Source organism: Sorghum bicolor, chromosome 1, assembly GCF_000003195.3.
Source record: "Sorghum bicolor cultivar BTx623 chromosome 1, Sorghum_bicolor_NCBIv3, whole genome shotgun sequence".
In the NCBI taxonomy this organism is placed as follows: domain Eukaryota; kingdom Viridiplantae; phylum Streptophyta; class Magnoliopsida; order Poales; family Poaceae; genus Sorghum; species Sorghum bicolor.
The window spans coordinates 8179492-8200736 of NC_012870.2; the positions used below are offsets into that span (position 1 = coordinate 8179492).

At 43.7% G+C, this 21245-nt stretch overlaps 3 protein-coding genes across 3 annotated transcripts; all 3 read left to right on the top strand.

Moving 5' to 3' along the window:
- Positions 523-8180, top strand: LOC8060542 (homeotic protein knotted-1). Its single transcript, XM_002463907.2, has 5 exons — positions 523-1162; positions 1400-1522; positions 1661-1805; positions 6745-6977; positions 7646-8180. Exons 1-5 carry the CDS (start codon positions 779-781, stop codon positions 7841-7843), a joined length of 1083 nt encoding a protein of 360 aa, XP_002463952.1. The 5' UTR covers positions 523-778; the 3' UTR covers positions 7844-8180.
- On the top strand, positions 9646-17681 carry LOC8059969. The gene is made up of 20 exons (XM_021461201.1): positions 9646-9897; positions 10018-10094; positions 10582-10660; positions 10777-10851; positions 10944-11058; positions 11144-11201; positions 11272-11343; positions 11616-11755; positions 11855-11978; positions 12325-12394; positions 13694-13956; positions 14939-15006; positions 15141-15211; positions 15397-15657; positions 16236-16396; positions 16482-16537; positions 16641-16693; positions 16766-16889; positions 17085-17182; positions 17309-17681. The coding sequence occupies exons 1-20, from the start codon at positions 9745-9747 to the stop codon at positions 17378-17380; spliced, it is 2190 nt and encodes a 729-aa protein (XP_021316876.1). The 5' UTR covers positions 9646-9744; the 3' UTR covers positions 17381-17681.
- LOC8059970 (EPIDERMAL PATTERNING FACTOR-like protein 2) lies at positions 19761-20936 on the top strand. The gene is made up of 3 exons (XM_002463909.2): positions 19761-20009; positions 20119-20165; positions 20285-20936. The coding sequence occupies exons 1-3, from the start codon at positions 19916-19918 to the stop codon at positions 20549-20551; spliced, it is 408 nt and encodes a 135-aa protein (XP_002463954.1). The 5' UTR covers positions 19761-19915; the 3' UTR covers positions 20552-20936.

The window sequence follows — 21245 nt, forward strand, 5'->3', positions numbered from 1 at the left end:
AGCTGAATATACTGTTCACTAATTTATTATTAGAGACAAACAATGTTGTTAGATTCGGCAGATAAGCTCAACTCTACAAAGGCACCTCATGTCTTTTGATTTAAAAAAATTGAAATTGTTTGACTTAGGCCTTGTTTAGTTGGTGAAATGAAAAAATTTACGGCCACTATAGCACTTTCGTTTGTTTGTGGCAAATGTTGTCCAATTATAGATTTATTAGGCTCAAAAGATTCATCTCGTGATTTACAGACAAACTGTGTAATTAGTTTTTGTTTTTTACTATATTTAATATTTTATGCATGTGCAATAAGATTTGATGTGACGAAAAATCTTAATTTTTTTTTGTTTTTTTGGATGAACTAAACAAGGCCTTAAAAAATGAGAATTATTTTAGAGTAATGTGACTAGAAAATAGAAACTCCCTGCAAATCCACCACAAGCCCTTTGATTTGACCTGAAAAAGAAACCCACAAACACCACTCCACACTACTGCACTGTCTCTCTCCAAAGGCGCATTGGCGTCGCCCAGCCTTTTCCCTACTGTGCCGCGCGCTCTCCCTTCTCTCTAATGATAGCATAGAGAGAGAAGGCATACTTCGAGGCATCCTCCTCCTCCTTTCCCTCTCCTTCCCCCAAACCCTTTTCCTCTTTCCCTCGCCCCAAGAACTTCATCTCACCTCCAGGCGCCCCCTTTTGCGCTTGCGCAGGAGCTCGCGGGGACAGTGGGCGGAGAGCTCGATCGCTGCACCACTACTTCACTGGAGATCCGCCCACTCCCATGGAGGAGATCACCCACCACTTTGGAGTTGGCGCAAGCAGCCACAGCCACGGCCACGGCCACGGCCAGCACCACCATCACCACCACCCATGGGCATCCTCCCTCAGCGCCGTCGTTGCGCCGCCGCCGCAGCAACCGCCGACCGCAGGCCTGCCGCTCACCCTGAACACGGTGGCGGCCACTGGGAACAGCGGCGCTAGCGGCAACCCGGTGCTGCAGCTTGCCAACGGCGGCAGCCTCCTCGACGCGTGCGTCAACGTCAAGGCGAAGGGCGAGCCCTCGTCGTCGTCTCCCTACGCAGGCGACCTCGAGGCCATCAAGGCCAAGATCATCTCGCACCCACACTACTACTCGCTCCTCGCCGCCTACCTCGAGTGCAAGAAGGCAAGCAAAGACCTGTACTAGTAGCAGTCTAACAGTAGCGCACTACTAGCGCTGCTGCTTCCGGTTCTGCTAGAGAAGTTTCGCCACATCTGATGATGTCAAGAACGGCGCACGCATATGCATATACTTTCTGCTTGCTTTTACATAGCATACTATAGTTTATGCATGCTGCTCATGTAGACATGTGCATCCGGTGTTCAGAACTTTCTCAAACGGCGGCCGTGTGGGTGCTTGCAGGTGGGGGCACCACCGGATGTGTCGGCGAGGCTGACGGCGATGGCGCAGGAGCTGGAGGCGCGGCAGCGCACGGCGCTCAGCGGCCTGGGCGCAGCGACGGAGCCGGAGCTGGACCAGTTCATGGTGAGAGCTATCAGCTAACCGTCAATGATCCCCTTTCTGCAAAAGAAGACATCTTTTCTGTGTTTTGCTCTCGAGGTTTATTCACGCACGGTGGCATTATTTGTCGTTGTTTTCAACTCGGTTTTAATTTGCGTGTAGGAGGCGTACCACGAGATGCTGGTGAAGTTCAAGGAGGAGCTGACGAGGCCGCTGCAGGAGGCGATGGAGTTCATGCGAAGGGTGGAGTCGCAGCTCAACTCGCTTTCCATCTCTGGAAGATCGCTGCGCAATATCCTTTCCTCTGGTACTGAAATTGCTGCGGCTCATGCTCCTCTTATATTAGATGATTTCTTGGATCGGTTGCCTCCTCATGCAGTGATGACCTCTTGTTGATTTTTTTTTGGGAAGGGTGATGCCCTCTTGTTGAGATCTTCATGTTCTCTTGGTTGTCCATCATGCCCTCTTGTTCATCTTGCCGTCACGAGATCTTCATGTCTTCTTGGCTGCCCATCTATCATGCCCTCTTGTTCATCTTGCTATCCTCTTTCTTGGTTGAGCATATGTTGTTGATTTTTTGCATCTAAAAAAGAGAAGAAAAAATTGATGTGGTTTCTCAGCAATTTGGCATCTATATGGTTCCCTTTTTAAGAGCATCTTGTTATGCATGCATGTTTTGAGTATAGCTACCTGCGCAGCGCAGATGAATGTCTTGTCTGTGCTTCATGTTTTCCTAATCCGGGTTTCCCAAAGAATCTTATCCATGCTTGCTTTTCCTGGCCATGCATCTGTGAGATTCTTCGCTCCGGCTTCCATCGATCTTTGCTTCTGCTGGAAAGGAATAGTCCTCACACATGTGCAGCAGTGCAGGTGCAGCTCAATCTAGCACGACACCATACGGCCCATTCCTTCCTTGCGTTCTGCTGTAATACTGCATAGAGATTAGGATGAAATCACCTGTGTTTTACTGGTACTACTACTACTACTACTTTGGCTGTTGGCAGGGATGCCTTGTTCGTCGTCCTCCATTGATTGATTCCATTTCCAATGGAATATGTGCATGTGTCCAGAGAGTAGTTCCTGGTTCAGGCAGCCATCTTTTCCCATGATGGGAACCCCAGGGAATTACGGAGCCCTTTCCTTGTTCTAGGGTTTGGGGAAGGGCAACAGTACAGCGTGCTGTGCTGTACAGGCATTGTGCAAGCAACAGTTCATGGCCGAGGAGTCTCACTGGCGTATGTCAGTGAAACACGAGTACTACACAGACGTACTCCGCCTGTGAATATGGGAGGAGTGAGAGTACTGGGCCGGTAGATAGAAAGAGATGGGGAGTCATCCCCCATCTGTCACGCAAGCTTGTAGCCTGGCCAGAACATTCTTGTCATCTTTCTCCACCTCAAGAGATGTAGTTACCTGTTGTCCTAGAATCTATAGTGTGTTGTGTTGTTGTCTTCCCAGATGTGCTTGTTCTGCATGCCCAGTAGTCTCTTTGCTAATTTTAAATGAACACATCAGGTGGATCGAGACGATCCTAGGGGCCTTTCTAATGACCTATCACGAGGCTATAGTAACAACTCGTGCTACCACAGTTAACTTCCGAGCCCAGAGTTTTTTCACTTCGGTTCTGGAGCACTGGCTACTTGGCTAGTAGTAGTTGACAGCAACACACACAATCACTTCATCATTATTGGAGCATGTTAGCGAAGAAGCTGCCATCTGATGATGTCGTAGAATGCTGCAAAAATGGCCAGTAAGCCAAGAACGCTGCAAAAATTGAATGGAGCTTCATATGCGGCTCAGTTTTTTGTGTTCTGAACCGGTCCATGCAGTGGACAAAATGGTCTGTGTGCCTCGAGAACCATAGAAACAGTTAGGCTAGTACATCAACGCTGAACGTCCCCCATTATTTGATGTGAGATCTCTCTTGCAATGGATGTGTGATCTGCTAGGCCTTATATTATATGCAACAACTAGTACTTCTTTGTCCCTGTATTTTGTCACAGACTTTCTCCCCGTGCATTCTCTCTCATAAATAATGACGGTCAAGGAACATTGGATGCCGGCAGTCCAAGTTCTGCGATACATTTTTCAGCTGTCAACTCAGATTTCTTCTCAGCTCCAACTGTTCTTTGACCTTCTCGGCAGACTTTTTTATTTTTGAAAGAAACTATTTGTAGACCACATAGATTCTTTTCTTAAACATAATACAATCCCTTTTGTTTATGAGGGCCACAGACGAACTATTGAACTAATCGCAAAACAACACTGCATTTTCTGACTGATGTTGCCCATGTACCCCAAGATTCTTGGTTGCATCTACTCTTTCAAGGTCATGCAAAAGCAGGGACACAGATATCACGAGTTTCCATTTGTCTCGAGGTAAGACCAAAAAAGATACCAGAAGCAAACAACATAAAACAAAACGATGAAAAAGAACCGATGGGTTTTGCACTGAGACACCAGTGGAAAAGACAACGCCCGACTGGAGGAAAGGAACAATCTGGCACGTCCATCTGCGTGAACTCTTTTATTTGATCTGCATCTCGTGCATGTTTATATTCTTGGTTACTGGAGTCAGGTGCATTCATTTTTATTTTCTTTGAGATTGATCGTCGGATTCTGATTCTCGTCACTTCTGCTGTTGGTTTTATCATTTTCATGGATTCTATTATATCTATCGTAATGTTCAGTATCACAAAAAATGATGTGATCAGAGTTGTTTATCACATAACTTATATTTTTTTCATTTTCCATAACAGTGGAAGTGTTTGACAATATTATCCAGAAACAATTGATAAATTTAAACATACCAGCTTTTTTAAAATATATAACTTTATTTACCTTAAAAACCAGCTGTATTGAAATGAAACACTAGGAGATCAAGGGCGTTAAATGTATTGAAATGAAACACTAAGAAAATATTTGAAAAACATCTGGAATGACTATGGAACAGCTCCTAAGGGTTCCTTCGGCAATACTATTTCTTAAGTGTACCATGAAATCTTTTCCAGAAGTTTTTTAGATACTGCTGTAACATGTACTCACTCTTCCCTATAAACAACTTTGACTAAATATACATTAAAAAATATTATTGTTTATGGTATATAATTAGTATCATTGGAAAGATCTTTGAGTCTAGTTTTTAACAAATTTATTGGAGGACAAATATTGCACGTATTTTTTACAAATCGAGTCAAACTTATGGCACGGAAACCAAAAACGACAATTAATTTGTGACGGGAGTACAAGCTGTGACACTCTTCTTTTTTATTTTGGTTTTCCACATTTTCAACAAGTCCACCAAATATTTCCACAAAGTAAAATGTCTTATCCCTGTGGTATCCCAAAACAATTTCATATTTTCATGGGTTACTATGTCCATTGTCTAATGTTGTTTTAGTGAGCAAATGGTTCTTTCTTCATTTCAAAGATAACCACACACATTTCGCATAATTTTTAATGGATCATTAAATTATTATGGTCATTTACTATTACCATATCTGTTGTGACCTCACACTGCTTTAATCTGTTCCAATTAACAGCATAACGAACAGATACTCATGTCGTGTCACATGCTCAAAAATCATTTTCAAAATAAAATGATATTTTCACTGTTGCTTCATCAGAATGCACAAACATAAAATATTTATTTCCTTTATGCAAAAATATATACGAATGTTGGTTTCATGGAGCGATAAGAAGATATTTATACAGTTAAAGAAGGTCCTGTTACCCTTTTTTTTCCAAACATATCAGATATTTTCTCAACATTCCAGGCTAAATAGACCTGCATAGTATCATGCTCACAAATGACAAACTGTGGTTGACCCATGGTCATGGTAGGTATGCACAGGACTGAGTAGCAGCACAAGGTCCAACCGCTGTGCTGTATGAAATGAAACTAAAAGAATGTTGACATCCTGGCTCTTGGTCTCGAATGTGTGTTGTTATTTTCTAGTTATTGATCTTATCTAAAGATAACTAAGTGTTTGATTTTAGTATGCGCAGCAGGGTTTTGCACTAGCTTGCCAAGCTTATCACAGCCCTCCTTTACCTGTGCTCCTGGGCTAGGCACCGGATGTGTTGAAACAACACGAGCAGAGTTGTTTTGTTAGAACAGATAAAAATATAACTTAATATTGGAGAACATACTTCATTTTCCCATATATGATAGGGTGCTCTTAGATAGGCAAACATTTTATTCAAGTCTTAAACCTGTGTTCCTTTGCTTATTTCTATATTGCTTCCAAATTTGTTGCCATCAAGATGTTTATAGATAATTGGCAAAACAACTGTACATGGGTCATTTATGCCTGTTGTCAAAAGCATAAGTTAAATATTAAGATGCTAATATAGAAAAACAAATGCAGTGCTGACTGTTGAGAAAAGAACATGGTGTGCACATACAGATGCAATATAATATTTTACCCACAATATAAAAATGATCAAAATATCATGCAAATAAAGTAATATGCGCAGAAACATCCATACTTTTTATATTCATTCACTAAAATAGTGCAAATGCACATGTCCGTGATATCTGTACTTCAATGGGTATACTGGAGATGTTAGACTGATTGATGGACAATAGCCCAATGTAAATTCCCAAGGCTGTTGTCACGTGGGAGTTGGATGATATTTGTTTTGTATAGAAGCAGATTGCTGTGCTACTTAACTTTTAGATTATCACACTTCACATTCATAAAATCATAGTTAAGTTGTTATGTGGCTGTTGGGATTGAGAGAAGAGAGTTGAGGGGAGCTCCAGCGGCTGCCGCACTAGCGTACCCGCAGGTACTGTTCATGGCTAGGGTTGTGAGGGCACGAGAGGGCCAGACACGGGGCCTTTGCCCACGGCTAGGCAAGAGGGAAGGATTTTCCTTCTTAATGTTTGCTTGATTAGATTGATACATCTACTCTCCTTATATAGAGAGGTTTAGTTAACTTACAAGCAAGGATTACTTGACCCCTAAGCAAACAACTCTTATCTCTAATTAATCCTAACACTAATGGGCTATGGCGCCAGCCTAGGCCCAATAGATCCCTTAACATAAGTTCACTTGTTTAACTGTTGCACATGAAAAGTACTGTTTATTGCTTTGCTTGTATGGGACATGTATTTAGAATCTTAGTAAATAAGTTCAGTACTTGGTGCTTTGCCAGCCAAATGTTTTCTAATCTGGCTATGAATGCTGCTTGATCACTTCTTTTGTTGTAGCTAACACTTCCATCTGTTATGCTTGAAGGCTCTTCTGAGGAGGATCAAGAAGGTAGCGGAGGAGAGACAGAGCTCCCTGAAGTTGATGTCCATGGTGTAGACCAAGAGCTAAAGCACCATCTCCTGAAGAAATACAGTGGCTATCTAAGCTCGCTCAAGCAAGAACTGTCAAAGAAGAAGAAGAAAGGGAAGCTCCCTAAGGAGGCTCGCCAGCAGCTCCTTAGCTGGTGGGATCTGCACTACAAATGGCCTTACCCCTCAGTACGTCTTCTTTTTATTCTTCCATTTTTAAAATTGTTGGCATCACATGATTTTGATGCAAAGTCTTCATGAGCTTTTATAGCCAGCAAAAATCCAATGTTAGTGCTGATTGCACATGGTAATTCAAGGGGAAGCATGCATAAAACAAATTTGGCAAATCTAAGCTAGATATGGGTCTTTGATGTTCCATGGTTGTCTGTTCCCGAATTTGCATATTAGCATATAATAAGTGAGTCAAAGTATGCCAGAGTCTACTATTGATCAGGGGGTGGCAGGCGATTATTGGTATTATTAACCTTATTTCAGGTAATTCTGAAACTTCTACGGTGGTCTTGCTAAATACCATTAATTTTAAGCAACTAAATTTATCTGAAAGGTAAGCCTTCTCCCAGATACAGATTAAAGAGTTTCCATTGGTTTCACTTGGGAACTACATGGCTGAACAGAAAATTATAGTGCTCTGAAGTATGTGTTGGTACTTCAGCACTTGTATAAGTCAAGACCCTAATATGCTATTTTCAAGTTCAGGGTTCTAAGTGAAACAAGCATCAAGTCAGGAGTTCACAATAAACTTTTTTTATATATCTTCATTTTGTTGGATGTTTTGTATACGACATAGCCTGCCTTTCCCTATTGGATATGTATTAACTCTTCACATGGGTGAGCAGGAGACTCAGAAGGTGGCACTGGCTGAGTCTACCGGGCTTGATCTGAAGCAGATCAACAACTGGTTCATCAACCAGAGGAAGCGGCACTGGAAGCCGTCTGAGGAAATGCACCACCTGATGATGGACGGGTACCACACCAACACTTTCTTCATGGACGGCCATTTCATCAACGATGGCGGGCTCTACCGGCTTGGCTAGCCGCCAGCATCGCTTCCATTTCGCACCACGACCTAGCTAAAGGACTAATGGTTCTAAGTGTCGACAGGGCTAGCTATCTAATGATGTGTGCCGCATGCATGAGCTGTAAGGAGGCCATGCTTAACTATTTTGTTACCATTGCTACTCTATCTATGCGCCTATGCTTCCGTGCATGAACTATGCTTTAGGTGCTGCTCCACAATGTGGTGGTGTGCTCTGCTTTTGTGTGGTTGTATGCGTAACCAGACAGATGGATCGCTGATTACTACATGTTTGAATAATTTGCATGATCTAGCTAGTTTCTGCCAAATCTAAGGATACTGCTCAGGTTTCCTCATTTCTGTATGCACATTTTATTTCCAAGATATTCTAGTTCTAGTCTCAGTTGGCTTTGTTATATGGCTTTTTACCACTTTTTAGAGCATAGAATAGCATTTGACTACGAAGATATTCTAGTTCAGTATCTGATCCTTTCGAACGCAAAAAAGTCACATGAATCTATGAAAAAAATTATTTACACAGGAAACAGGAAAATAGCTAAACTCTGTGGCGTTATCATCGTGTTGTCCTAGTGATGTCCTTAACTTTGAATTGAATCTACAACGCGTTTGATCCTGACTATACAATGGTCTGTTTGATTTCCCATAGATAGCTGGTAGGAATGCAGATAAAAAAAACTTAACAAGTTTAGAGATCAAAATATGTAAATCAATAGTTTCAAGACAAGGATCAAGGTATATAAGTCAAAATGGAACCTAGATGCCATTACGGTTGACGCTAAAACATGCTACGACACGAGCACGTCCACGTGCAAGCTGCAGGGGTCCTCCTTGCAACACCTTTGCGAAAACCGATCTAGGCCTCGTTTAGTTCATCCTGAAAACCAAAAAGTTTTCAAGATTTTCTGTCACATCAAATCTGATTGGATAATATTTATCACAAACAAACGAAAGTGCTACAGTATCGAAAAGTTTTCACTTTTCGAAACTAAACAAGGCCCTAATCAGTTTTCATGAATCGTCCTGACCAGTTTCGACAGGCTTGAACCAAAGAATGCTCGCTCGGAAACGACCCAGGGGATCTCGGCAGGAGAAACACAATAATGAAATCCATTTTACAATTCGGTGTAAAAAAACTTGCCTAAAAACAATCAACAAACAAATATAGGGAAAGTTGGTGCACTTTATTGTTTTTGGAATGTAGGTTTTTTGACTGCATTCCCACCAGCCATCTATGGGTCACTAGTGAGTTTTATTTTGACGTGTGATCAATGATGATATGAACGATTAATTGTGAAAATTCAGTAACATGGACGCTATATAGATGAAATTAAACAGATCAACACTATCAGAGACGTCTGGACGACTCGAGTGAATACGTAGATAAATAGGTCAGGGGACTAGGTGAGACAACCCAACAAATCCACTGTCAAAGTGCCAATATACTTTACTCTCTCTAAAAAAAATCCACTGCACCACGCCACGCCACCAGCAGAATCTACTCGACAAGGAGACGAGACGAGGCTGGGTTGTGCAGGAAGGGGGGCTTTACTTACGAGTTACGCGATCGGGAGCGCTGCCGCAGTCCGGCCTCGGCCGGCCGGCCGGCCAGGAGGGGAAGAAGTGTCGCCTCTCCGTGACTCCATAGCGGCGGAGAGGGGCGGCGTGCCTTGGGGTTCCGTTTCTGGGCGGCGGCGGTCTGCTGTCTGGTGGACTGGGCCGCGCATGTACGCTCACCGTGACTGATCTGGGCCGTTTGGCTCGGAGTGTTCTCAGCCCAGGGAAATCTGGGCCTTTTATCGTCCGCACCTAGCTGATGGACCTCACGCAATTTACTCCGTCAGTATCGCATTGGAGTGGAACAACGGCACTTCCATCCTTGTCGGTTGTCGCCGGTTAGGAATGGAGTTGCCGGCTCCGCTCTCGCGCGCGCCAGCGAGGCCGCAAGCGCGGGCGGGCGAGGAGGCTGAAGCGGATACTCGGCAAGATGCTCAGGTGGAAGCGGGGCCACCTCCCCGTCGGCCGCCCGCGTTCTACAGCTCCGTGTTCGCGCAGGTACGCCACCCGCTCGACGAAATGCCTGCGCCGACTGATGCCGCCAGGGAAGTTTCTTTTTTTCCCCATGTGTGGGTTGGTGACATCGTTCATTTTCTATTTGGACGTTTGCGCGTGCAGATCGAAGAGATCGGGTGGGAGCAGGTGGTGAGCGCCACAGGGGACGATGGAGTGTCTTGTCTCACCTTCCGCGTTGTGTAAGGATTCCTCTCATGTGCTGCCAATCGGCAATTCAGCATGAACCTCTTTATTTATATTTATATTGTACGATTGTTTGGAGAAAAAGCTACTGCCATTGAGCAAGGCTAGCGCATGTATTATACTGAAGTTTGTCAGTTTGATAGTTGTTCTAAATGGTTGTTTCAGAGGAGTCAGTGTAGTCTGAGGAGTGGGTAGCCATTTGGGCAGATGTAAATACAATTGTTGTTTTCTTTCAAAAAAGTAAATACAGTTGTTGTTTTCTTTTCTTCTTATTCTTCTATATCTCTTTTTCTTTCGTCTATGTAGCAAAACCGTGCTGTACGTTTGCTCTCAACTAAATGAAAAGGGAGAGCACCTGCCAATTATGCTAAAAAAAATAGACTGGCCTGAACATTGTAATGCATATGAGCAACAATCACAAGTGTAGCAGCGTCTTTGTAATTTTATTCTATTGTCTGAAATTATGGCTTATGTATCTGCCAGGGATGAAGCAGGACGGATTCATTTACTGGAGATCACACTGCCCATGGGCTATCCTGAATGTCCTCCTTCAATATCTGCAGTTAGTCTCTAAATATTCCATAAATTAGGCTGTTTTTATTAATTATTATATTTTGCAGTTGCATGAAATTTCAGAACCATAGCCATGCTGTATAATTGAACTTATCTCATTAACAGGACATACCATATCTCCCAAAAATACAATGGTCAAAAAGCTCAAGACTGAAAGATGTTCTTTGCCAATTTCAAGCGGTAGGTGAGCTTTTTTATTGCTTGAATCAGGGTTGTCCTACTCATGAATTGTTATGTTGTGTCATGCTATGTTATTGGGTTCGCACAATCAGCACCTGAAGATATTGCAAGAGTTCTGGTCTACGATGGACGAGATTGATAAGGTCCTTTGGATTGTTGATCCAACAAAGCCGTCCTATGCTATGTCTCATCGTCGTATATCTTTAGGTAATCTCTTATTCGTCTGGAAGTAATAGTTGTGCTCCCCTTATTTATGTTTGCTTAAATTGCTATTTGTGCCTGAAATCACCAGGTGATGATTGCTACATTTTGTTGCATGTTGATGCACGCAAACCCAACTCCTTACCAGAGTAAGGTCAGATTTCAGGACTGTATTTAAAGTCAACCATGGTTGATCCCATGCATCACTATTTCTTCCAGGTGTCGCTTCTTGGGCACAGATGACAAACTTGATCAGCTGATAATAAATTGGAGAAAGAATCGTAAAAAATGGTATACTCACATATTTTATGCATTACATTGTACACGTTTTCTTATATACTGATATAGATATGCTATTGTACTTTTTTTCATTAAAATATATTTACTGAACTTGCCTATGTAATATGTGCTAAACTCTATTGCACCTGTATCTTCTTTCCTGTAGATCTACGGTTACTGGTTCATACCAGTAGTAGATCAAATAACTGAAATTTCTCTAGAGTTACATTAACGGGCATGTAAAAAATTGTGATTAAAACATATGATCTTTTCTCTATCACTAGGGATGCAAAGAAAAAGTTCCATGAGAATTTGACAGCTGTATTGGACTTTGCACTGCCTGCACCCCCTCTGGTTAGTTGTAACGTCAAAGACGACGAGCAAGCTGATTGTGGGATATGCTATGCGAAGCATCTGCCAGTTGGTGAGCGAATTTACCATGTGCCTGTACTACCCACACCCCTTTTACTCACATCATGGTTCCTGAATCTTGACCACAGTTCTTTCTTCTCTGATCCTCCAGATGACGAACTCGGTGCTCACAGCGGGTGTGTGACGGACTACACGTGCGAGAACCCCAGCTGCAGCCGCGCCTTCCACTCCGTGTGCCTGAGGGACTGGCTGCGCTCCATCACCTCGACCAGGCAGTACGTCTGAACCAACCGAAGTTAAGCCTTGTTTAGTTCACAAAATTTTGGGTTTTGGGCTACTGTAGCACTTTCATTTTTATTTGACAAACATTGTCCAATCACGAAGTAACTAGGCTCAAAAGATGTATCTCACAAATTTCAGTTAAACTGTGTAATTAGTTTTTATTTTTATCTTTATTTAATGCTCTATGCATGCGACTAAAGATTCGATGTGACGGAAAATCTTGAAAATTTTTGCGAACTAAACAAGGCCTCCAAAATCCTCATAGTGATGCTCTGTTGCTGTGTCGATTCTCTGATTATTTTGTCACGAGCCTGATGTCTGTCTTCCTCGTAATGGCAGGTCGTTCGATGTCCTGTTCGGGAACTGCCCCTACTGCAGCGATCCCGTCGCCGTCAAGATCACCGACCACTAACACCAAACCCTGGTCAGCGTTTACAAAGTCAGGCAGGCGCTTCACTTGCGTTTCACGTCACAGAAGGGTGAAAAAAAAGATGAGGCTAGTTTTGGTTCCTGCTTACATGTACAGTAGCCAGGTGTCACCTTGTCGTCTATTACTCTGTCAATTTCCTTTGAGAAAGCTCGAGATCGCTCTAGGTGGATGCATGCGTCGGGTTTAGTGGAGCTGCAACTGCAATATGTCGAAATTTGCTGCCGGCTTCTAGAGAACAAAGATAGTCTCTTCTCTAGAAGAGAGAAAGAGAGGGATTAGCGTCCCGTAGCCTAATAATCGGTCAGACTTTTTCAACGTCGCCCTCTGTTCTGGAACATGCCCTTCTACATTTGGATGTGGAACGGCGATTGTTCTGACTAACCTAGTGCCTGTAATCCTTATGGACGTCGCGATCTAGGTAGCTTTTACCATTACCAACCAACACCCGAACACCGGTGGACAGGCTCCTTGATTCTGACGGTAGTGATATCGGCCAATGATTTCAGAGGACTGAAATGGGTCGCCAAGAAGGACACGAACGCCTGGTGGATCACTGTGTAGTGTGTCTGTGTGTGGCACTGGCAACCAACCCCCAGGTGTTAAACGTTGCGTGGCGCATGGTCTGCCTTGGAATTGGAATTAATACTGGCAGGTGACGATGCATTTGAATTGGAAGTGTCGTGCGTGCAAATGCAGCAGGTACGGAAAAGCCGGCAAGCGGATGACTCACATGGATCCAGGGCGCCTAGCCGCCAAGCATACATAACAAAAAAACGTTCGCCAGCCACATGCCTAGCAAAAGAACACAAACCATATCACGCCTATTCGTTTAAACTTATCAGTTTTTAGTCATGTGTAATGACACATCAGGTGTAATGAGTCGATGATGACGATGCGTCACTAACTGCGGAGGAAAAGGAAAGCACAAGGGAAAGCGTCGCAGGGCTCAAGTGACCTCTGCAGAACACAGCGCAAAAAACCCACATGGGCAGCTGCCGCAGGCAAACGAACGAACAATCTCCGTCCGGGCCTCCCGCCTCCGGGACCGGGAGCCTGGGGCCGCGACGGCAGCGCCGCAGTGGAAGAGCTGCAGAGAGCAGAAGCGTCGGTTGAATTGAATTCTCCGCGCCACGCCTGCATCGGCAGCCAAGCTCGCTCTCGCGAGTCGCGACCGCCGGCAGCAGGCAGGTCCGCAGCGCTGAATACAAACACCTGCTGCGCAAGTCCCTGGTCTTTGATCTGGACGGCTTCCAGAATCCCAGCACGAGCCTATAAAAGAAAGATCCGAGGCACCAACTGCCCGCGGCCGAGTCAGAGCCCTCAGAGAGTCAGAGGGAGGGGGAAATGGCGAGCGGGGAGGGCGGGGACGAGAAGAAGCAGAGGAGGCGGCGGCGGCGGCTGTGGGCGGCGTGCCTCCCGCGGCCGGGATGCTTCACGGTGTCCGCCGCCGACGAGGACCCGTCGGCTCACGGCGCCGGCGAGGGGGAGAGCAAGCCCAAGCCCACGCATCTGGTTGTCACGGTCAATGGGATCGTCGGAAGGTGATCTTTCTGCCTTTCCTCGCTTTCTTCCTTTATTCTGTTTTGTGATATCTATTCTCTTACTTTCCCTTGTTCACGAGCTGAAGCTCTGCTCGTCAATCAATTCAACAAACCAGGTTAGCTGCTGTAGCGTTGAGTTCTCAGCCAAAATTATAGATTTTACGATAGTGTTCTGGTTACAGACTAGTGCCAGGTTAAATTTACCGTTCTTTGTTTCCTATGCCGATGACTGGTGTCCTCGTGAATGTAGTAAACCGTAGAGAACTGCCTTTGAAACTGTCAGAAATAGTAGCTGTCAGTAGAGTCTTGTGCGGATGGTTGCACTCCCATTCTGAAACTCTGCTTTGGCTTTACTCAAAGCTTCAGTTGTAGCAGTAGTGAACATCTGCATCCGCAGGCATGGCACGATGATCGTGGGACTATAACTGGTGGGCAGTAATCCTGAATCCATTAGTACATGAGGCATTACTGTTAAGTAGCTCTTGAGGCTCCAAACAACTTTAGCCACTAAGCTTTAGACTAGAGAATCCAAACAGGGCCTAGGTAACATGAACACAGCAGCTATAGCCTAAAATGCTCATTCTAGGATTGTGATCCATGTACAATATTGTTGAGTTTCTTTTATTCAAGTAAAAACACTAAACGCAACTCTTTAAAAAAAACACTAAACGCTGTTATATGTCATCCTTGAGTTGAGTGACAGTCTGATGCCTATGCGGTAATGTTGGCACATGTCCCTCAGGGCATCCAAACAGCCTACCAGAGTGCTAGTGATAATCATTGCGGTCATACGCAATGCCTTCAAGCGGTAGGATTATGCATGCAATTTGCAATGGTGAATGAATCTTGTAGTGGACTAAAATATCCACTTCACCTTATGATAATTCTAACTGAACAAGTTAACTTTAGTGATTTTTAGATATCATTGCTGGGCGACACCGATTTCCACCTTTTTCTAAGATGTGTCCCTTGAACTATGCAGTGCAGAAAATTGGCGTTTTGCGGCAAAACACTTCATCACGAAACACCCTGAAGATGTGGTTGTTCACTGTGAGTTAAACAGCAATGGAAAAAACTCTACCTTTAATCCCAAAAACTTATCTAACATCCGAACAAGCACCGTTCTATCCGTTTTTGTTCTGCTTAGCTTGGCTATATAATGGCAATTTTTTTGGGTGGCACAGGCAGTGATTGCAACTCAGCAGCTCGAACCTTTGATGGAGTTGATGTGATGGGAAGAAGATTGGCAGAGGAGGTAAGTGCCGATGAACTAACATTGAAAGAGTATTATCTTGCAAAGCTAATCAAGAATAAACATTCTATAATTTACCTTATTCTCCCCTTTTCTTTCGCTATGAACTCCTTTCTTGAATATCAGCAGCAGCACCTATTGCTTTTTGCATATGTTTCTTTGAATTAACTCTTGCTTTTCTTATGAAGGTGGCTTCTGTTGTTGACAGTAGACCAGAGCTTTGCAAGATTTCCTTTGTTGCGCATTCGTTGGGTGGACTAATTGCAAGATATGCTATTGCATTATTATACGAGAATGAGACAGAAAAAGATTCTCATGAAAAGCGTGAGAACCATGCTGATGACTATTCTAGTAACCAGCAGAGCATTGGAGGGAAAATTGCTGGTTTGGATCCTATTAACTTCATCACTTTTGCAACACCACACCTCGGTACAAGATCACACAAACAGGTTAGGTTAAAAATTTCAACCACGTTTAATTTTGGAATTTGATGTTCAATTATTTTCTCAGGTACCCTACCTATTGCAGTATAGATGTGTGATAATCCATGTTGAATTTGTAGGATTTTGTATAGTATTATTAGTCATATTTTATGAATGGGGGTGGGGACTAATTATAAACTCAGTTTTATAAAGAAAGGTAACCAGTTAGATGCATAAGATGTCCTTGTTTTCTTTTATTTGACTCAGGACACAATTGCTGTGTTGTACTAAATGCATGTACTTGTTTCCTCATATTCATACTAGTACGCGGTGTTACTTCTTCATACATGTCACATAGTACAAGTCTTCATTTGTACTTCTACAGTCCCAAATGCTAAAGTTCTTCCATGGTCTTTTATATCAATGTGCTAGTAAAGATAATGCCGTTTATTCTCTGTGCTTTCAAAAGAAAATCTAAGATAACCCTTATGGTAACGAATCAAAGAGTATAAGTGTATAACACTACCAGATCACATGGCTGCATCTGTTGTAGCCATGAAAAAACCACATATTTGACTGATTCTATTTCTGATCTGCACTTGCAGATACCACTTCTTCGTGGTTCCAACAAATTAGAAAAGATGGCATATCGTTTGTCTTGGATTGCTGGAAAAAGTGGAAAACATCTCTTCCTGAAAGATATTGAAGATCAGAAACCACCACTTCTTCTACAGATGGTTACTGACTATGGTGGTCTCCATTTCATGTATGCAATAAAAAATAATTCTACTTGTTTCACAAAAGTGGAAGTTAGTGTTGATGTTGCAACATGCACATTGCTTATCCTGCAGGTCAGCTCTCCGCTCTTTTAAGCGGCGTGTTGCATACTCCAATGTTTGCAATGACTGTATCCTTGTTTTAAATGCTTCCAGTTTTCACAATATATAAGCCTTTTGGTTTCACTATTGAATTATCAACTACCAAAACTTTGTCCTTGACTAATAAATTAGTTATTGTTGGCTGGAGGACATCTTCAATTCGTCGTCAACATGAGCTTCCTAAGGTAATATATCCACTATAAACTCATTTTGGTATTTAACCTGGGCTCCTGAACCTGAAAGTTCCTGTGCATCAGCCCCAAAGTTTTCTAAAGAACGATAGATATCCACACATTGTATATGTGGAAGGACCAAAGGTTGAGGATGTTGATTTTTCGGATGCAATGATCTATCAGGCAAAAACAACTACTGAAATGGAAGGTATGGTGCAGAGTTCTCTTATTTTAGCTGGAATGAAGAATTTCATGTTCATTCATAATATTTTTTTTTTAAGTTGAGCCGTTGATCCATAGCTATAAATTTGTTCTTCTTTTGTGTCTGCTAAATTAGTTGTTCTGTGTCTTTTATGATTTTTGAGATTCTTTCGTTCTTAACCGGATTATCTTTTAACTTCAGAGGTGATGCTCAAAGGTCTGAATAGACTTTCATGGGAAAGGGTAGATGTTAGCTTCAAGAAAAGTAGACAAAGGATTTTTGCTCATAGCACTATTCAGGTATGTGATTAACCCCCCTGGCAATCAGTTCATGAGTTAGAAATACTATTTTGTTGAGCAGAAATATAAGTTAGTTGCCTTCTGAGCATCGATCCATTCTTTCCATTTCTTCCTTTTGTGTTGCAGGTCAAGACCTATTTCTTGAACTCTGATGGAGCTGACGTGATCTTCCACATGATCGATCATTTTATTTATTAAGATGAGTGTACTAAGAATGGTGCCAGGTTCTTCTCTTTGTGGATCAAATTCTCGGCCAAAGAGGAACATGTGAGAAATATTCTTGTTCTGAAGACAGGATTAGAGTTATACTGGAAGCAGTAGAACCCACTGTAAAGTGTAAAGGGGTATCGGGTCTCTACCCTTCCTGCAAATTTTGGGCCGTCTAGGTTCTTTTCTCTTCCTTTCAGGCTTCAGAATCTCAGTTGTACATGTACTGATGATGTACTAGACCAAAATCTGTTGTCCAAATGCAATGAAATTCGCTGCGTATTTACTTCTCCGAACAACGATCCCTTTGGCTTATGCCAACTTATAACACAAATCCCTTGTTGCTATTGCTAAATCCATTATATAATAGTAGTAGTAGTACCAGTTGACAGTTCAAAGTATATTGCTTTGAGGTTCAATGATGTGATTACTGGTCTCCGTCTGGCACGCCACTGTTGAAGTTTATGCCGGTTTTTCCTTTAGTTAACACACGTTTGTGACTTTGAAAGGTCCTTTCTGTATCTTTTTTCTAGTACTAGTAATAACTTAGGCCTTGTTTAGTTTCCAAAATTTTTCAAGATTCTCCATCACATCGAATCTTGCGGTACATGCATGAAGCATTAAATATAGACGAAAACAAAAACTAATTACGCAGTTTACCTGTAAATCACGAGACGAATCTTTTGATCCTAGTTAATCTATGATTGGATAATATTTGCCACAAACAAACGAAAGTGCTACAGTGGCGAAATCCAAAATTTTTCCCAAACTAAACAAGGCCTTATTTATTTTTCACTCCTTTTGGAATTTGGAGATTTCCCCTGGAAAAACTGCGCGCCTCCTGCTAGCCACGGGCCGTGGCAAATGAAGCTGCCGGCCCAGTTGCTCCTTCCAGAGGTTCTGGAATCTGGACCACACAATCCGTGATGTGGAATCCATCCATGCATAACGAAGGTGTCAGCTATGGAATGCCATCGGCTCTCGAGCAGAGGACCCATGCATGGCGGGAATTACGACTATTGACTTCCTGTCGCGTAATACGCTGCTGCTCTGCTAGTGCCGTGTAGCAGGTTTCCCTCCTGCTTGACCTGAACCCCTTATTATCTATCTGTTGCACGCTGCGATCCCATTCCCCAGTGTAGCACACTAGCACTGCACTGTTGTTCTTTGACTACCTTTAATTTGTCTGACTGTTTATACATCGAAAGACAACAATATTGATGCAGGATCCAAAAGTGTACTCTTTCCGTCCAAAAAAGTGACGTTTTTTATTTTAGAAATCGTGTTTAACCGTTCGTCTTATTCAAAAATTTTATATAAATTATAAAATAAATAAATCACTAGTAAAGTATCTCTAATGATAAAATAGGTCTTAATAAAAGATATAATATTTATGTAAAAATTTTAAATAAGCCGGATGATTAAACAAGATCTTTGAAATTCTAAAACATTTAGACAGAGGGTGTACGTAAAACCGAAGAAAAAACTTTGGGCCTTGTTTAGTTCCCAGAAAATTTTGTAAAATTTTTTAGATTTCCCGTCACATCAAATCTTTAAACGCATGCATGAAGTATTAAATATAGACAAAAATAAAAACTAATTGTACAGTTTAGTCGAAATTGACGAGACGAATCTTTTGAGTCTAGTTAGTACATGTTTGAATAATATTTGTTAAATACAAACGAAAGTGGTACTATCCCTATTTTGCAAAAAAAATTGAAACTAAACAAGGCCTTGATGTTGGGCGACTGGCTATCCGAGTAGGGATGAGTACCAGGATTATGGCTACACTACTACTCTACTCTCCTACTAGTACTAGTTCCATTCAGCTGTATTCTTGGGCCTCTCTGTGATCGCTTTCGGCAGGGGGGGAATCTGCACAGGACACGACCCGTGGCCCCTCTTTTGGCAGCTGCTCCGGCTTCGATCGCTCTCGCTTGCAACTTGCATTGCATCTCCCCTGCTTGCTTGGCTGCTTCACGCTGCTCAGCGTGCGCCGAAAATTGCGTTTCATGGAGCGGCGCTTCGCTTCATCGAAGGAGGAAGGACCACAGCAATCCGTGCCCCCTGATCGTGCAAGGCTCGTGTCGTTTTTGCAATGCCATCTCTCGTCTGCTCTGCACCAACACCAGTCCTGCTTCTCTCTCCCTCTCGCTTTCTCCTTCACCTTTTGTGCTCGCTGCTGCGTGCTGCCGAACAGCGCCGGAAGCAATGGCCGGCGGAAGTCTTTATGGCCTCAGAGCATTCAATGACCTGATCCGTGGTGGTACACTGCTGTACATCACCTCCTGCCCGGCTGCCCCCTCTTCTCTCTCTCTCTCTCTCTCGTGTGGAGTAGAACACCACAGGTAGAGGCACAGGCACAAGGAACCCCTGCCCATGTGAACAGTGAGAGCATGTTGGTACTGTAGCGAGTGCCCATCCCTCTGATCGATATAAGCCGGGCACCCTACCTACTGTTGCCGACCGCCTCATTTCAGTGGCTAGCTAGGCGACGTTCAGTCAAGCACTCAAGCTCGAGCTCTCATGGAACTCCAGCTCTACTACTCCACATCCCTGCTGCTGCTCCTCCTCCTGCTACCCTCTTCCTCTTCCTCCCACGGCCTGCGCTCTGCCGACGGTAAAAATGCCTAAAACCTAGTCCCACCCCTATCCCCCATCATCTCTCTCTCATTTTGCCTTCGATTCGGTAGACGTTTTATGCGAGTGCGCCGCTTTCTTGATTGCAGGTACTAGAGCGCTGCATTACCGGCTCAAGGATCCGCATCCACCAAAGGTCAGTAACATCCTCTCTTCTCTTCCCTGGACGCGTTCATGCTGCTGTACTCTCTCACTGTCTCTCAACCCAACCAACCAATTGTGTTTGTGCTGTTGGGCAAATGTGGAATAATGCAGGTCGGCGAGGGGGCGGCGGAGTCGCTGATCGGGTCAAGGCCGCCGCGGTGCGACGGCAAGTGCGCGCCGTGCGGGCGGTGCGAGGCGGTGCAGGTGCCGGTGGCGCCGCGGGTCGACAGCCGCGCGGGCGAGGGCGACGCCGACGAGCCCCGGCGCCGCGGCCGCGACGGGCTGTTGTTGGGCAGCGTCGACGAGGAGAGCTACACCGACTACAAGCCTCTCAACTGGAGGTGCCGGTGCGCGGACCGGCGAGCCCTGGATCCGTGATCTGCTCATCCCCGCCAGCTGCTGATAGCACGCTGATGAGTGATGAGCCCATGGTCTAGCTATGCGTTTTGTGTTGCTGGATGATCTCTATCCATGGCCAAGATGGTTAATTGTTTGACAAACCTTCTCGTCACTATTACTATTATTCACTGAGTACCTAGGTTTTGGTAGTGGTAGGCAACTAGGCATATAGCTAGGGAAAGATGCTTGCTTGTAGTTCAGTTTCGGCACTTTGGCTTTGGTGATCACTCGGTTACGTTCTTCTTATTACTGCTTCGTGGTAATTGTTTAGAGCTGTGCTGTGGTGTAATTATTTAGAGCAACATTTCAGTTCTTGAGTAGGGCTCCCTCCATCTAAATCTGATGTTTAATTAAGTGTTCTTTATACGATGTCTCATGCTGTATGCATGCAGAAATGTCCAATGTTAGTCGACTATTGATGTGCATGACGAGGTTCATCTGTGTACTAGCGAGTAGCAACAAGCCGCCAAGTATAGTAGTAACCACCGTGAGTCAGGATCTAATTTTTACACATCACCTGCAGTATTTTGCCACCGTGGTAGTACGGTGGTAGCAAGGTACGAGTACTCAGTAGGACAGAGCACTTTTTCATCCTTGGAGGTACGTGCATCATTGCTCGCCTGTCTTTTTTCTCTTGAAGAAACTGTACCGTAAGCATTTGATACGGAGCAGG

Bases quoted from the DNA above. Each gene is read 5' to 3' on its own strand.
- LOC8060542 (XM_002463907.2), top strand. From the start codon at position 779: ATGGAGGAGATCACCCACCACTTTGGAGTTGGCGCAAGCAGCCACAGC. The intron at 1,163-1,399 runs GCAAGCAAAGAC...GGGTGCTTGCAG, and splicing joins CCTACCTCGAGTGCAAGAAG to GTGGGGGCACCACCGGATGT. The intron at 1,523-1,660 runs GTGAGAGCTATC...ATTTGCGTGTAG, and splicing joins CGGAGCTGGACCAGTTCATG to GAGGCGTACCACGAGATGCT.
- LOC8059969 (XM_021461201.1), top strand. From the start codon at position 9,745: ATGGAGTTGCCGGCTCCGCTCTCGCGCGCGCCAGCGAGGCCGCAAGCG. The intron at 9,898-10,017 runs GTACGCCACCCG...TTGCGCGTGCAG, and splicing joins ACAGCTCCGTGTTCGCGCAG to ATCGAAGAGATCGGGTGGGA. The intron at 16,890-17,084 runs GTATGGTGCAGA...TTTTAACTTCAG, and splicing joins AACAACTACTGAAATGGAAG to AGGTGATGCTCAAAGGTCTG.
- LOC8059970 (XM_002463909.2), top strand. From the start codon at position 19,916: ATGGAACTCCAGCTCTACTACTCCACATCCCTGCTGCTGCTCCTCCTC. The intron at 20,010-20,118 runs GTAAAAATGCCT...TCTTGATTGCAG, and splicing joins CGGCCTGCGCTCTGCCGACG to GTACTAGAGCGCTGCATTAC. The intron at 20,166-20,284 runs GTCAGTAACATC...GGAATAATGCAG, and splicing joins AGGATCCGCATCCACCAAAG to GTCGGCGAGGGGGCGGCGGA.